Here is a 15575-nt window from a genome sequence, read left to right on the forward strand (position 1 = left end):
GGGTGCCCTGGCCACAGTGGCTAGCACGGTGTGACAACACTGGCCTTGAGAAGGCAGAGCCGGCACGGCTGACTGAGAGGCTTCCGGGGATCCAGGCAAGGGCCGGTGGGCCGCCTCCCGGCGGCTGGAGCAGGCGCCTCCCGAAAGCATTGAGCAGTCTGCAAGATGAGTGCCGCTGAGTGGGACGAGGGTGTCTTAGGGACCCGAGGTGCAGAGGACGAGAGGCAGCAGCAAGAGGGCCAGGCAGCTGAGGGCCACGGGAACCAGCCCAGACAGGCCACGTGGAGGACGGCGTCCGGGCCTGGGCCTCGTGTCCAGCTCGCCTGTCCCCACCCTGTGTCCTCTCCTTTCGTGAAGCACTTGAGGCCACCAGGCTCATGTTGGTGGGTTCCTGGCCGTGAGTAGAAGAAACGACATAGTTCGCCACCTGAATACGATCACACTGCTGCAGTCACCTGCCCACCTGTCGTCACAAGACTGCAGGCTTCAGGGGGCAGGGACGGTCCTCATCCCCAACGCATGATCGAAGCTTAATGAACACATTTCAGACAGACTGAGTGGACAACGTGGTTTATTGCACAGATGTGACCACCTTCTGAGACTGTAGCCCTGTGACTTTTAAGTACGTTACCACGAATCATCCCACTTAAACTCTTAAAACAAGCTTTCACGATTAAGCACAACCAGCCTTACAGCCCACACTGAGTAACTGCAGGAGCCGAGGTCGAGGTCGAGGCTACATGCCAAGGGCATGGCCCCCCAAAACGGAGGCTCTGTGACCTCACTACTTCCCTAGTTGAGCTTGGGGGTGAGGGCAGGATTCAGAGGCCACCCTGAGGGGTATGGAGAGACCCAGAATCTGGTGTCAGAGGCTGGAGGTAGAGGAGCAAGAACTGGCCGTGGGTGGTTCTCCGAGGGAGGTGCAGGCCCCCCAGCATGAACGTGGCCGGGCACTGAGGGCTGCCCTTGGCTGCGCTAGGAGGTGTTTAGTGGCCAGGCCCATGTTCAGCTTCCTGGGCCAAGGTGCCCTGGGCTGTGGCCTCTGGTCAGCCAGCAAAGGAGCTACCAAAGCAGGGAGGCTGTGGCCCTGGTAAGCTGTAGACGGTCTGTCCCCAAAGTAGCATCTAGTCATAAGATATACCCGGAAGAGGCTGTGGGGTCTCTCAGCTGGCCCCTGCGTTCACACTTGAGCCACTGCTTTTTCCAGGCTGGCCTTTGGCCACGGCCAACTCTGGTCGTCCTGCAATTGTGCCCCCACCACTACCCCTTCTGCGCCACAAGATAAACCCGAAATGCTTGGGGGGCCCTGACGGCCCAGCACAGGCGATTCTTCCCACCCGAGGGAGCAGGGCTCGGTGGGCTCTCGGCTGGATGTGGCTGTTCAGGGGCAGGTTGCCCGGTGGGAGGCGATGTGGGCAGAACCGGGGCAGGAGGGTGGCCGGCTCTGGGAGTCCACACGCGCTGGTGCGGAACCCTGGCCACTGAGGCCCTCAGAGGCGGACAGGCGCCAGCCCCACCCGGGTCGCCGCTCCAGGGCCGCAGGCTCATGCCACTCGTGCAGGCGGCCGGCCCGTCAGGGCGTGGCTGCGGTCCCATCTTCCCTTGGCCTGGTGACTGTCCCTCCTCGGACTGTTCCTGTACTTTGTCAGCCCAAGACACTTAGTGTTGATCCTTCCCTCATGCTTTGGTGACTGTGGGCACTGCATGCCCCAGGCTGGAGTTGGGGGTGTTGGCTTCTTCTCTCCCCTTCGAAACTGGTGCCCTCGTTTAGAGGGGGCTGCCCACAATTTCAACAGGTGACAGACTCCAGGTGAGACGGCCCACCCCTCCTTCTCCTGCCTGAGGGCCGCCTGTCCCATTGGAACGGGGGGAGGGTGACATCTAGAAATAAGGACCGTATGAAGGATGAGAAATTGTCCTGGTGGGGGCTGTGGGCTCGAGGGGCTGGCCCAGGAAGTGGGCTCCTTCTCCCAGGGCCCAGGGAGGCAGTGGGGACAGAAGGGCGTTGGGAGGTCCTGGGGCACGAGGGGGGAAGAACCCCAGTGCAAATTCACCACCCACTCCCTGGCTCTAATTTGTAAAGTCCCCCCGGAGCTGGGGCCTGGATGTCTGTCAGGCAGAGGGGACACTGGCAGAATTCCTCAGGGGGTGGGGAGGGTCTGGGCACGGGGAGGGGACAGAACAGGCCCCAGGGGCTCTGCCTCCTCCCCTGCGCAGCCCAGTGACCCGGCGGTTCTGGCAGGAGGGGGGCAGCCTGGTGGCAGGCGCGCAGTGGGTGGGAGGGTCTCGCCCTCCTCCTCGTCCGGTGCGTGGTCCGGGTTTACCGTGAGCAGGTGGCCCACAGCCCGGCACGCTGGCCCTCCTGGGGGTTCAGTTCCGGCCCAGGCACTAATGGCCGGCAGTGACCGGACTGCAGAGGGCTGCTCTCAGGACTTGGGGTGGAGGTTCCTAGGGCCTCTGGGCGCCTCAGGAAGCGGGGCGTCCAGGGCCTGTCTCCGGATGAGCTCGGCATAGACCCCGCCTTTCTTCAGGAGCTCTTCGTGGGTCCCCGCCTGGAGAGGAAGTAGGGCAGACGGTTACCTGAGCAGCTGAGTCCAGGGCGCTAGGAGAGCTAACCAGCTATTCAATCAGCCATTGGGCTCACTGTCACCTAGGCCAGTGTCCCTCCCGGGGACACTTTGAAACCAAAGCGCCATTGGTTAGAGACGCCACTGGCACATCTGTAATTGTAAGTGCCACCGCCCTGCTCAGGTGGATGTGGGAAGAGCATGTGGGTGCTCCCGGCTCCCTCAGAGCCCAGAGCCCAGCTCACGGCCAGGCCCCACACGGCCTCCGAGGCCCGCGGCACACCCAGCCTGTCACAGTCCCCCTCCCTGTGACCCCGGGAGACATGGAAGACACCGGGGCCCTGAGAGGCCAGGGTTTGCCGAAGGGCGGGACTCCTAACTCCAGGAGAGGCCCGGAGTCCCCAGGACCCGGCCAGACCCTCACATAGCTCAGCCGCTGTTCCACGGCGTCCACGACTCAAGCTCCCCAGGCCCCCACTGACCTCACAGACGCGGCCGCAGGCCATGACGACGATGTGGTGGGCCCCGCGCACGGTGCTGAGCCGGTGGGCGATGACCAGCACGGTGCGGCCGGCGCTGGCGCGGTCCAGGGCCTCCTGCACCACCCGCTCGGACTCCGCGTCCAGGGCGCTGGTCGCCTCGTCCAGGATCAGCACCGCTGGCTGCTTGATGAGGGCGCGGGCGATGGCCAGGCGCTGCTTCTGGCCACCAGACAGTGTTGCGCCCCGTTCACCTGGGGACGAAAGGGACAGGGCAGGGGCCTGAAGTGACCCTCAGCTCTGCGCTTGGAGGCGGCCCCCCAAGGGAGCCCCGGGTCTGTCAGGAACTCCTCATCTGGCCCGTCAAGCTCCTCCGCGGGCCTGTGCGAGTTTGTGCCATCTCTGCAAGGGCGGGGTAACACCTGTCAGCATCTGATCCCACATCCCTGTGCACATGTGGGCACGCAGGCCAGGTGACGTGAGCCGTACATGTGGTGGGGCTCGGGCACCCTCAGGAGTCACCTGGTGCCCCTCCCGCACCAGGGGAGGGTCTGGGCTGGGAGGGGACCTGCGGCTCGAGCTCCTTTCCCCAGCCTCCTGGAACTCTGGTGCTGTGGAGACATCCAGGACCCAGAGGTGAGCCCTGGAGTGTGGAGACAGCAAAGTGGCATTTGCAGCCCACCAGCCAGGCCTTCCGGGGAGACCGCATTGGAGAGAACTGTGGCGATGACAGCCTGGGAGCCACCAAGAACCTCAAGGCGACTGTAGTCTCGGAGCAGCCTGGGAGCTGCTGGGCCGCAAGTACAAGGAGGCGCCTCCCATGGGAGGTGTGAGCACAGCTCCTTCATCAGGGCAGGGTGGAGCCTGAGCGGCGAGCAAGCCGCTGGGTTGGTCACACAGGACGTGAAGGGCGGCCACACAGGGGGTCACCGTCCGGGAGGTGGAGGCTCAGCTAGACTGCGGCCTCAGTGTCAAGAAGCACTGAGAAGCCCAGACAGGCCGGCACCCTGAGACATGCGGGGACCTCCGGCAGCAGAGCCTAGACTCCGGAGCCCTGTCCCGGCTAAGTTGAGGGACAGGCCTGCTCGCCAAGTCAACTCCAAGGATGACGAGGGACAAAGCTTCAAATTAGAGGACTAGAATTACGTGGGAGCCGGAGAATGAGCAGTCACAAGGCAGTGATGCCCTCCACTGCGGGTCGGGTCTTGGGATGCGGAGGCCCCTGGTAAGCCCTGCAGGTCCCCAAAAGCACAGGTCACCGCATTCCTGGCTGGTCTGGTACAGTCACACACCGCTCAACGACGGGGTCCGTGCTGAGGTCCGTTCTGCAAACGTCAGCGTGCCCTGGCACAGCCGCAGGCGGAGGAGCCCAGCGCACGCCTCGCCGTGTGCAGCGCCACCTCCCGCGTGTGTCACCGTCCCGCGTGTGTCACCGTCCCGTGTCCGTCACCGTCCTGCGTGGGTCACCGTCCCGCGTCCGTCACCGTCCCGCGTGTGTCACCGTCCCGTGTCCGTCACCGTCCTGCGTGTGGTCCGTCACCGTCCGTAACGTCGTCACGCAGCGCTTGACTGACTGCCGTGTTCCTGCCTCTGCCTGGACCCCTGTCCGCATAGAGCCGTCTCCGTCCTCGGCCGCACTTCCGTCTGTTCCTCCCTGACGGCGCCGAGCCCCGGCCTCGCGCCGTGGGCCCCGGCACTCACCCACGATGGTGCGGTAGCCCTCGGGGAAGCTGGTGATGAACTCGTGCGCGTTGGCTGCCCGGGCGGCCGCGTAAACCTCTTCGTCGGAGGCGCCCAGTTTCCCAAAACGGATGTTCTCCATGATTGTCGTTCCAAACAGGACTGGCTCCTGGGCAGGGTTGGGGGAAGTTCACAGGTAACGTTCTGACTTTGCTCTGAATCCCCGTGTGGCGTGTCGGGAAAGGCTACTCTGGCCAGACCAGCGCGCCTTGGAGGGCAGGCAGGGGCGGTTCAGTCAGAGGTCAAACGAGAACAGAGGGGTCCATGGGGGCGGGCACGGAGCCCCTCAGGAGCGGGAGCAGGACGGTGGCAGGGAGAGCCAAGCCACCTTGCCCTGCAGAGCCCCCGTCCCTGGAGAGACGGAGAGGGCGGAGCCTTGCGCCGTGGCTGTCCTCTGCTGCGGTGGCAGCCCGCCCAGGGTGGCTGCACACACGGGGGAGCTGGGCCTCACGGGGCGCTGCCGCCTCAAGCAGAGGGAAAGTGGCGGGGCCTCGCGCAGCGGACGGGCAGGCCACCAACAGTCCCCAGCAACACCACGTGGGCATCTCCAGACTCCGGACCCCACGGCTTGTCAGAGAACCCAGGGATCCTAGGACAGCCATGCCAGCCCACCGGCTTGGCCGGCTTTCCTCAAGAACAGCATTCCCGCCCTAGGGAGACGAGGCAGAGCTGGGTAGCCTGGGACATGGAAGCCTCCGACCCTGGGGGACACCGGAGAACAAGCAAAGGCCAGAGCCCCTCCGGAGCAGGGGGCCAGGCTGGGAAGGAGAGAAGGCCCGGGAGAGAAGCAGGGTCGTGGGGAGGAGAGAGAGAATGTCAGACACTTGCTGGGTGGCCCGTGTGGCGAGGAACGCCTCTGCTGCCCGCACCTGGCTGATGAAGCCGATGACCTGGCCCCGGAGCCAGGAGGGGTCGAGGGTGCGCAGGTCCCGGCCGTCCAGCGTCACCGTGCCCGCTGTGGGGTCGTAGAAGCGCTCGAGCAAGGAAGCCACAGTGGTCTTTCCTGGGGCGTTGGGGACATGGGGCACTTATGGAGGGGGCACGGGCTCCTGGAGACTCTGCCAGGAGCGAGGGACCCATGGTGGCAGTAGAGCGGCTCCACTCTGAGCGGCCACCACAGGGTGGGGCGTGCCGGTCCCTCTTACCTCCGCCAGACTGGCCCACGAGGGCCACGATCTTGCCAGGGGGCAGCGTGAGGGTGAAGTCTTCGAGCACTTGGAGGCCGGGGCGGCTGGGGTAGCTGGGAGGAGCCAAGACACCCTCGGTGAGACCAGGTTCCCGGCCCCTTGTCACCCCGGCCCCTCCCGAAGCCTCGCTGTACCCGAGGGGGCTTAGAGACGTTAGCCCACAGGTCTCAGCCTGGAGGGAAGGACCCTGCGCCCGCCCGCTGACACTGACCTGAAGCTGACGTTGTGAAACGTGATGGCCCCGCGCAGGAGCTCCCGGGGCACGCAGTAGCCCCCGGACAGGGGGATGCACGGGCTCAGAGCCATGTACTCGAAGACTCGGGCGCCCGCACTGAGCCCCCGCACCACCTGGGGAGGGGTTTAGTCTGCCGTGAGGGGGGCCGGGGTCCGAGGGAATGGCTGGGATGACAGTAGCATCTCCTGGCCAACGGTACATTATCCCCTCTGCCCGACGCCCAGTTCCCGCAGCACATAAGTGACATTGGGGGCTGATGGGACTCCGGCCCAGATCCAGTGCCCACACCCTGCGACCCACCCCCGACTGCCACTCACCTGACCAAACAGGACAGAGAGGTTGGCCATGGACCTGTGAGGAGCAGAGAAGCAGGGTTGAGAGCAGCGCCTGAGAGGTCAGCTCGAGGGGAGGGCCTGGGTCTCGGCTGCACAGGGGTCACCTGGGCGACGCGAGGAAACAGCCAGCCCGGAGCCAAGCGCAGAAGGCGCTCCTGGAATCTGGGACCGCAGGAGCCCTGGGGCCAGGCAGGTCACCGGGCAGGTCCCTACTCCTCTAGAGCCACATCCTCTCCTAGGCCGGAGGGGGCTGCCAGCTCCCTCGGGACTGGGGGCTCCAGGGCGCGGTGGGGCTGCACTCCACACGGCCTGCAGAGTGCAGGGCAGAGGCTGGCTCCCGCGCCCTGGGTGGCGCCAATGCCACGAACAGCGGTCAGGCTCGTGAGGCCCCCAAAAGCAGGTCAGATCCAGCACTGACTACTCCTGCAGAAGCAGGACTAATTAAGGTGGGAAGAGGGTGGTCACCTTTCCGGAGAGAGGAAAACAGACACTGGACCATAGGGGGAACTCTGAGGGGACCCCAAAACAAAACTCCCTGGAGACACTTTACCGTGGGCTAGCCCGGGTACGGGGTAGGGGAGTGCGTGTCTGTCTAGACAGTGGGCCGCCTCCTCCAGCGTGCGGGGCTGTCCGTGGCTGGGGGGCAGGTGAGTCAGTGCTTAGTCACCAGCCCCCGACCGCCCTGGGCGGCCCGGGACGGTGTGTGCGACCGCGATCGCGTGTGCAGGTCCGTCCTGAGGAGAGGAGAGACTGACTCCTGAGAGGTGTCACTGCTTCCAGCCCCAGGGTGGGCGGGGGGAAGGGGAATGGTTCTGGCAGGCCGGGAGCTGTCAGCACTTGCCAAAGGGGGTGGGGGGGGGGGCATCGAGCAAGGAAGAGCCAGGAAGTACAGCGAGCGATCTGTGCAGAAGGGCGGACATTCTCCGCGAGAGATCTGGAAGCCATTAGTGCTGGCAGAGGTGCCAGGCAGCAACCGAAAACCAGGCGCACGTGACTCACTGGTGTGCCGTGACCTTGCTCTCAGAGGCGGCTCAGAAGGCAGGACTGGGCTCTCCCCAGGGGCCTGGCGGCAGTGTGCTGGGGGAGAGCCGCTCTCGGGCCTCGGACCAGGCAGCCTGGCCGACTGTGGTCTGTCTAGGCACCTTTTCATCTCCTCGGGGCTCTAGTGCCGCCTCCCTCCCCTCCCCTCTCCCTTGCTGGACCCCAGGAGGACAGGCACCAGCTTTTTTCATAAATTGAGACCCAATTCCTCCCAGGTGGGTAGTGAAGAATCCCTGCGAAGTGAGGGCCTTCCGAAAGGTGGGAGCAGCCCGCCTGCAGCCCGCGACAGCGCGTGCAAACCCCTGGCCTCCTCGTTTGTCGTGAGCTCCACTAGCTGGCTGGGTGGAGCAGTGGGCAGGGGAGAAGAGGGTCTGGATTCAGGCCATAAGGAGAGTGGGGGGCCCAGGGGAAGGTGAGTCTGAGGGAGGAGGGCCAGGCATGGGGTGCAGCTGCCTCCCTAAGGAGACTTTTCCCACCACTGCCCCACAAAGGCCGAGGGGTGACTACACGAAGGGAGCCAGGGGGTTCATGTGGGTCCTTAGGACTGAAACTAGAGGCCAAAGGTCAGCCTGGAGGAAGGGCAGCAGGGGGCGGCCTCATGTCCAGCTCTACGACAGTCAGAGCCTCTTAGTTCCAAGGCCACCAGAGAACAGTTCCGGGACTGGAGGAGGGATGGGGCCCCCCGAGACCCGGGAGGAGACCAGAGAGAGGGGTCCAGGTTAGAGAGCGCCAGGCAGAAACAGGGCCAAGGACAGGAGTCCTTCCCACCTGCCCATCTCTGGGGCGGCTCCATTCCACCCAGGACAATAAGGCCGATGCGAGGCGTTCCGTAAGAAGCAGGTGGTGAGACACGACTCAGAGCCAGGCCAGAGGTGCCATCGGAATCAGGGCCGCTAGGGGAGGCCCAGGGGGGCCCCTGGGTGATGTTCTAGTTCCCTGCGCGGCTGGTGGTAACACAGGTCTCACTCTTCAATGACTTACTACGGCATACTCGCTCCTCAATTACCCACCTATCGTGACGTATAGTTTCGCTTTACGTGTGTTTATATATGCGGTTCGCCTGTGTGGTGGGGGAAGGCAAATGCAAAGGAACGGCAGAAGGAACCACGAGTGTTTAGTGTTAGACAGGGAAGGGGAGGCCTTGGGTGGTCTTGTGGCAAAGTCGGCCGACAGCTCTGGGCTGCCCGCCGGCAGGCAGGGGGCCCGGGGAGGCAGGAGATCTCAGAGCATGAGCTCCATGAGACGCTGGCGTGGGGGTGCAGGGACAAAGTCAGGCAGGGGATGGCAGGCCAGCTCATAAACAGTGCATCAAAGGTGGTCCACCCTCACCTTGCCTCTTGTTCAGCCCTAAACGGGAAGAAAATGCTGACCCGTGCCATGACAGGGATGAGCTTGGAAGGCGTTTCGTTAAGTGAAGTAAGCCAGTCACAAAGGACAGAGACTGTGTGGCCCCGCTTAAAGGATGTAGCAGAGGAGTCGAATGCAGAGAGGAAGCAGAACGGGGGTTGCCGGGGCCTGGGGGAGGGGCTCGGGGGCGATCGTTTAATGCATTTCAGTTTTGTAAGATCAAAACATGTAAAGATGGATGTGGTGACAGCTGCACAACAGCGAGTGTACGTGACACTACTGTGCACTTAGAAACGATTAAGGAATTTTAAAAAGCTCGTTGGGGAAACTCCTGAGGCATCTGGAAGGTCGAAGGTGACAACTGCATTTCTGAGTGCGGTCAGTGAATCAGGTTGGAGGCGCTGCCGTGAGCCCTGGGGCTCCTGTGGAGGGCATGGGGCGCCCCCTCCCCAGCCCTGGGCTTCGTGGGGGGAGCTGGGCTGGCCCGGGGCTGTGCGGCAGTCTGAGCAGGCTGGCACCCCGTCCCTCGACCCAGCAGGGCTCTTAGGCATGGGAATGCCCCACACTCACCTCTGCACTGTCTGGGAGGCCACCAGGAAGGACATGAGGTCTCCCCCTTTCAGCTGCTGTCCAGCCACGAGGGAACCCCCAACGAACAGGGTGCCCAGGACCATGCCTGCGTGGTGAGAGGGACAGACCGTTAGGGAGGAAGCAGGGGGAGCAGAGGACAGAGCCTGGCCCGGGGGGTCAGCCCCCCGTTTCAGGCCCTGTGGTGCCTCCAGCTGACTGGAGTTCTGGCGAGTCACCCGAATGGTCCCTGCCTTTGTTTCCCCGTTTGGAAACAAGTGGCAGGAGAAGGGGGCACTGCCATGGCTTCCTCCTGGGCAGCACGCTACACACAGCTCAGCTGTGGTATCGGTCCAGCTGCCCGCTCGCTGCCTGTCGGCGTGACCAGGCTCGCGCACCTGGTACTCGAGAGACGGCTGAAGGACATGAGAGCCGCCCCTCACGTGCCTTGCCGGGACCTGTCCCGTGTCCCCCCAAGCGCCTCCTCGGCCATGCCCAGGCCCCCTCGGCGAGGCTGTGCTCACTCACAGTTGAAGGCGACGTTGGAGAGCCCCTGGAACAAGGCGATGCCTCTGCCCAGCTCCTCCGCCTTGCAGCGGGACCCCTCCAGCTCTGCTCCGTAGCGCCTGGGGACGGAGGTCAAGCCCAGCCCTCAGGAAGCAGCTGGGCTGGGTGCAGGGTGGGCGAAAGCACAACGGGGAGCACCCCCGCCTTGGCCTTTGCCCCTGCCCGGGACTCACTCCTCTTCCCGCTGCTCCATGGCGAAGGCTCGCACGGTCCGAACGCTGCCCAGGGCCTCGTCCGCCACGCCTGTTGCCCTGGCGATCTGCAGGGAGTCAGCAGTGAGGGAGCCAGGCCGGCCATGGGAGGCCTGACCGGCACAGAGGAAGCGGGGCGGGGGAGGCGACAGGCGGAATTCTGGTACCTGCTCCTGACACTGCCGAGACAATTTTCGGAGAGCTGAGCCCATCAGGGTGCCCACTCCCATGAGGGCGGGCGTAGCCACCATCAGCAGCAGCGTGAGGCGGGTGGACAGCATGGACAGGGACACCAGGCAGCCAGCTACCTGGGTGCAGCTTCGCAGACCCTGGGGAGAAGGAAAGAGATAGGAAGGCAGTCTGGCATCAGCATGACACAGGGGACGTTACTGAGGGTCGGCTGGCTACAGCTCTACGTTCACGAGGCCAAGGCCACAGGACTGACCCGTGGGAAGCCCACTGGCAGGCCACCGGTCACGGGACATACACCTTTCTTGCCCAGCAGGCGTGAAGGGGCTGAGAAGGCCTGTGGACACGGCGTCCTTCCCCTGGCAGATCCCAGTTTGCTGCTCCTTCTGCTCTAGAAACTGAACGATAAGCCACGTGGGCGTGCCATGGGCCGTGTCCGCCGTGGGCCGTGTCCGCCGCGACCCGGCAGCCGCGGTGCCATCGCGCGCGGGTGAGAAGAGAACGTCGGCGATGCCCTAAGGGCCGTCACCTCGTCCTCAGTGCTCGGCGGCGCGCCAGGCGCTCCGGGGGCCTGGCAGGCCAGGGGGATTTTGCCCTTGGCGAGCCGGGCCAGGAAAGGCTCTGGCCTGAGTCCTTGGGAAGGTTTTCCTGGGAGGCAGGGTTTCAGGACAGGAGAGGAGCAGCCTGTCCCGACCTTGGACACTGCCACGGCGCCTCCCTTCCGTGAGCTTCCCTGTGTCCTCACCCAGACCCGCACCAGACGGCAGGCTCCCCGCTCCCTGTGAGCCTCGGCTCAGGGCCCACGGATGGGCGGGGCTGGCTGGGAGCATCTGCACAGGTGCGTGCGTGCGTGCGTGTACCTGGGGCACTGACCTGGGAGATGACGAGTTTGAAGGACGATTTAAATTCCTGCACGTCGGTTGTCAATCGGCTCACCAGCTGCCCTGTCTTTTTAGCATCAAAGAAAGCGATGTCTTGTCTGGTGGTGGGACACGGAGGCAGCAGATGGGAGAGAGGGCGACGTCACCTCAGAACGAGGCCCCATCTCCAGACACTGGCCAGGACCCCTGGGGCCCCCGGCCGCCCCGCGCCCGCCCCCTGCAGCTGGCAGTACCGGAGCAGGTTGCTGAAGAGGGCCCTTCGCATGTCCACGGCCATGCGCTCGCCAATGCGGGACAGCAGCACCAGGTACCCGAAGGTCAGCAGGCCCTGGGAGAGAGGCGGGGCTCTCAGGGGTGCCCGGGGGGACTTCTCTCTCTGCGCCCAGGCCCTCCCTCCTGCTGTACCTGGAGGCCATAGAGGATGAGCAGGTGGGTGCTGAGGGTCCGGGACTCATTTAGGAAGCTGCCTGCGTGGTCCCTCGTGTACTTGGCCACGATCTCCACCAGCTGGCCCAGGAGCAGGGGGATCTGCACGTTCACCAGCGCCGCACCCAGTGCCAGCTGAGGTTGGGGAGGCGGACATTACAAGGGAGCCGCCCATCCCCAGCCCCGACCTTGGCCCTTCCTCTCCTGCTGCTGTCTATGCTTTGGCTGCTCCTGTGGCTCTTTGAGAGTTAAAATCCAGGCTGCCAGCCCCTGGGGAGCCCTGAACCCTGCACACCCAGCCGCCCTGCACAGGTAACCCTTGGGCCCCAGGCCCCGAGTCAGCCCCTGCTGCCTCCTAAGATCACTAACGAGGCAGGCGCTGTCCCTACACAGCTCTGGCTGGGGCTTCTGCAACCCCCTGGCTGGGTCCTTCCTTGTCCCTGTGGTTTTGAGGATGCGGGGGAAGATCTCACCACAATGGCTGCCCCCAGAACCAGCATGTGGGGGCGCAGAAACTGCCAGAAGAGCTTCCAGTTAAAGCGGGACTCCACAACACAGGGACTGGAGCTGGTGGGAGGGGCCTCTTCTGCCTCACACCGTGCCACAAGGCAGAGGCGGGGGCACTTACTCAGCACCACGGGGCCCAGGAGGATGCCCCCAACCCAGCACCAGGCAGAGGGGCTTCGGCTGGGAGCTGGGGGTGCTCGAGGGAGGCAGGCCCGGAGCTGGGACCGCAGCTGGGCCACGGCCCTGAGGAGGTAGGAGCTGTGGCGGTCACTGGAGTGCCTGTAGGGAGAGAATCGCACTGATGGCTCTGGACCCCGAATGTCCTTCAACTGAACGATAACCCATAACCCAGAGCTCCACTCCTCCTCTGCCAGGCCCTATGCTGCCTCTCTCAGGGCCGGGCTCAAGCAACCTCAGTTCCTGCGACGAACATGCATGCGGAGTAGCTGAGGAGTGACAGGAGGCACGCAGCGAAGTCTTAAAGGTGTCCCCCCACCCCCGCCCCGGGGCCGTCGCTCAGCCAGCCAGGCCCTCTCGGACTCTGGAGATCTCGGGGTCGGTGACCTGCTTCAACCCCTGCTCTTTCAGATCACAGGACGTCAGAGCTGGAGGGCACTCTGCGAGGCAGCTAGTCCACGCAGTCCCTTACAGACAAGGACACAGAGTCCTGAGTGCACCTGGCTCAGAGGCTCAGAGAAGTAAGAGAGGGAAGAGCGGCCACCGTGGTGGCCCCGCTGCACTGAGTTACCTGCCTGCTGTGTTTGATCCCTGCATCTCTGGGAGGGAGATGCCATTATTCTCACTTGATCGAAGGCAAAATTCACATGGAGCTGAGAGAGCTAATAATTTGTACCCCAGCAGAACTGGGACAAGACGGGACCTCTGCCATGTGATTCCAGAACCTAGGCTTCTTCTGCTCTGCCCTGTGTGACGTGCCCAAGGCCATGTGTGGCAGGGCCAGGACTGGACCCAAGTCTTTTAACCATTGGTCAGTTCTACTGCACCCCATTACCCCAGCTCCTCCCAGGCCTCAAGTGTTAATGTGACAATGTATGGAGCGAAAGGGTGACACACTTCCTCTCTGTCAATGGAAGGAAGAAAAGGAAACAGAAATCCAAATAACGTATCTTGTCATCTCAGATAGGCCAAGATCACCTTCTCTGTCTTGCGGTTTCCACATCTACAGATGGCAGTGTGGGGCTGTGTGCCCACCACGTGCAGTGCTCTGCTACGAGGCACAGGGAACAGGGGGTGAACAGGACGGACCAAGCAAATACCCTCCTGGTGGTCACGCTTAGTGGGGGCTCAAAGAGCTCATGACAAAGCTTGCAAAGTTCAAGGAGGGGACCCATGGGGCACTCGGGGAGCACAGAGCAGGCTGAAGGAGTCAGGAAAGGTGAGGTGGGGAGGAGTAGTCACTACAATCCTTATAAAACAGCCATGAGGACCATTTGTGGAGTTTAGGTTGGGGTGTGACATAATCGGCTTTGCATTCTAAAGATCATAGAGAGGGGAGTGGCTGGAAGAAGACAAGACTGGCTACAGAGGCCTGTTAGGAGCAGAAGTTATCCGGCCAAGAGTATATGGTGGGATCAAATATCCAAATGAGATTGTTGATGGGGAAGGCTTTTAAAGAAAGAATAGTGAATGAGAGGTTTTCCTTTATTATGATGATCTTTTCTAGTCCCAGGTCCTCCTAACTGCAGACTTCATCTCGTCCTTCCCTTTCTGGGAGTTTCAGGGAGTTTCAGGGAGGCCTGGGCTTTCTGCCACCTCTATGTTATGTCTTCATTCACCCCAGTACAATAAATGTATATATGTCACACAAAACTGAAATGCTTCACAAAACAATATTTTCTCTACTTTTTTAACGATGTATTCTATTTTCTATTGTATTCACTTTTTAATGGTCCCGACCCACTAAGTTCATTTTATGATCTATTGTGATTTGCAAACCACTGCACAAATGAATGCACAAATACTTGAATATTACTGGGTTTCCTTCCTTGGGTTTCTCTTTGTCTTAAGTAATATCAGCACCCTTACTCTTTTCCTAAGGACGGTTTTCAAACCTTTTAATAATTTACCATGGCCACTTTCCAGCTTCTCTCCTCTTCCCCAAACTAACACTCTATGCAGGGCTTGTTCATCGCCAAAACTGGCGTATTATTTCCCAGCGCCGGTACTTCTGGCTCCTGTTCCGTCCAGCTCTTGCCCTCTATCAATCAGATGGAGTTTCAAAACGTCCCAAGCCCACATCCACCCGCCCGGTGAATCTGCCGCCTGCCTGGCCCTCAGGTTATTCACTCAAGGGTCAGAAGGAATTCAGTCCCTTCTCAAATGGCATTTACAATGGAGTCTTAGTTCAGGGTCCTGCTGGAGTCCAACCGGTCTCTCTTTAGAACAACGTGTGTAGAGTGAACACACAAGCACGCACATGTACAAGTTACTAGACTGACTATCTCTGCTGAAAGTTAATTACATCCAGGAACCACTTTTGTTCGTCTTATTCAGAATCCTGGGAACACCACCAGTACTAAATGTCTCTGGATACAAGTAAGTTTTATCCAAATCGCTAAATCAATTCCAGGAAAGAGGACGGGGCCGTAACGGCTAATGAAAGGCCAACGCCTCTGCGGCACGGCGCCCCCTGGTGGGGAGTACAGACCGGGCGTGGTCATCGACCCAGGGTGTTCCCTCAGTCCGCCCACAGGCGGATACAGATGCGCGGGGCCTCCTGCTGGCACCCGGGTCATCGCTATAAATAATTGAGGCCAATCTTCTGGGGAGTGACATTCCACCCCGGGCCAGGTCGGCCTACAACTCCCAACAGGCCTCTCGCAAGCCCGGAACTGCATCTCCCGGCGGGCTCCATGTCCGGCCGGTCAATGGGGCCGCGCTTCCAGTAGGTTTGTCCCTTTTTACCTGACAGCCGAGAATGTCTGGAAGCGGATGGGGAGTGGCGACCTGCCTGGGACAGGGCAGCTCCTAATCCCGACCCGAAATACGTGCACCAACATCATGATGGGGCAGGAGGACAGGAGCAGCCGGCAACAGCAGTTTCACCCTCATCCCACCGAGGGCTCCATGTTGGCTCTGGCCGCGTCCCGACGAACCCCTCGCTCCTTGGCGATGATTGGCAGAAAGCCACATCAATCTTGTTTCAAGCTATGATTGGAGAAAATCTTGTCAGCCCTCCCCCCTCCGGAACTGTGATTGGACAGAGCCAGGCCCCACCCCCCCAGCTCTGGGCGGGGCCGAGCAGAAGAGGGCACTGCCTTTCGTCGGCTGCCTGACAACTCCTGGGTGACGATTT

General features: G+C 62.2%; 1 protein-coding gene across 4 annotated transcripts; it reads right to left on the reverse strand.

The window, feature by feature from the left end:
• Positions 1-554: 554 nt before the first annotated feature.
• Positions 555-15384, reverse strand: ABCB8 (ATP binding cassette subfamily B member 8). Of its 4 annotated transcripts, none has more exons than XM_016163965.2 (16): positions 15185-15383; positions 12226-12538; positions 11732-11887; positions 11560-11654; positions 11319-11424; positions 10424-10585; positions 10239-10324; positions 10027-10124; positions 9502-9607; positions 6526-6559; positions 6185-6321; positions 5932-6026; positions 5656-5789; positions 4748-4895; positions 3050-3300; positions 555-2552 (listed from the first exon to the last, which is right to left on the reverse strand). In XM_016163965.2, the coding sequence occupies exons 1-16, from the start codon at positions 15280-15282 to the stop codon at positions 2427-2429; spliced, it is 2145 nt and encodes a 714-aa protein (XP_016019451.2). In that variant the 5' UTR covers positions 15283-15383; the 3' UTR covers positions 555-2426. The 4 variants fall into 4 exon arrangements, with proteins under 4 accessions (XP_016019451.2, XP_016019452.2, XP_036086566.1 ...); XM_016163966.2 differs by lacking the exon at positions 555-2552 and adding an exon at positions 10702-10843 and having other exon boundaries at positions 3162-3300; XM_036230673.1 differs by lacking the exons at positions 555-2552; positions 3050-3300 and adding exons at positions 3307-3689; positions 10702-10843 and having other exon boundaries at positions 15185-15384.
• Between the last annotated feature and the right edge of the window lie 191 nt (positions 15385-15575).

The sequence above is a fragment of the Rousettus aegyptiacus genome, unplaced genomic scaffold, assembly GCF_014176215.1.
Source record: "Rousettus aegyptiacus isolate mRouAeg1 unplaced genomic scaffold, mRouAeg1.p scaffold_m13_p_13, whole genome shotgun sequence".
In the NCBI taxonomy this organism is placed as follows: Eukaryota; Metazoa; Chordata; class Mammalia; order Chiroptera; family Pteropodidae; genus Rousettus; species Rousettus aegyptiacus.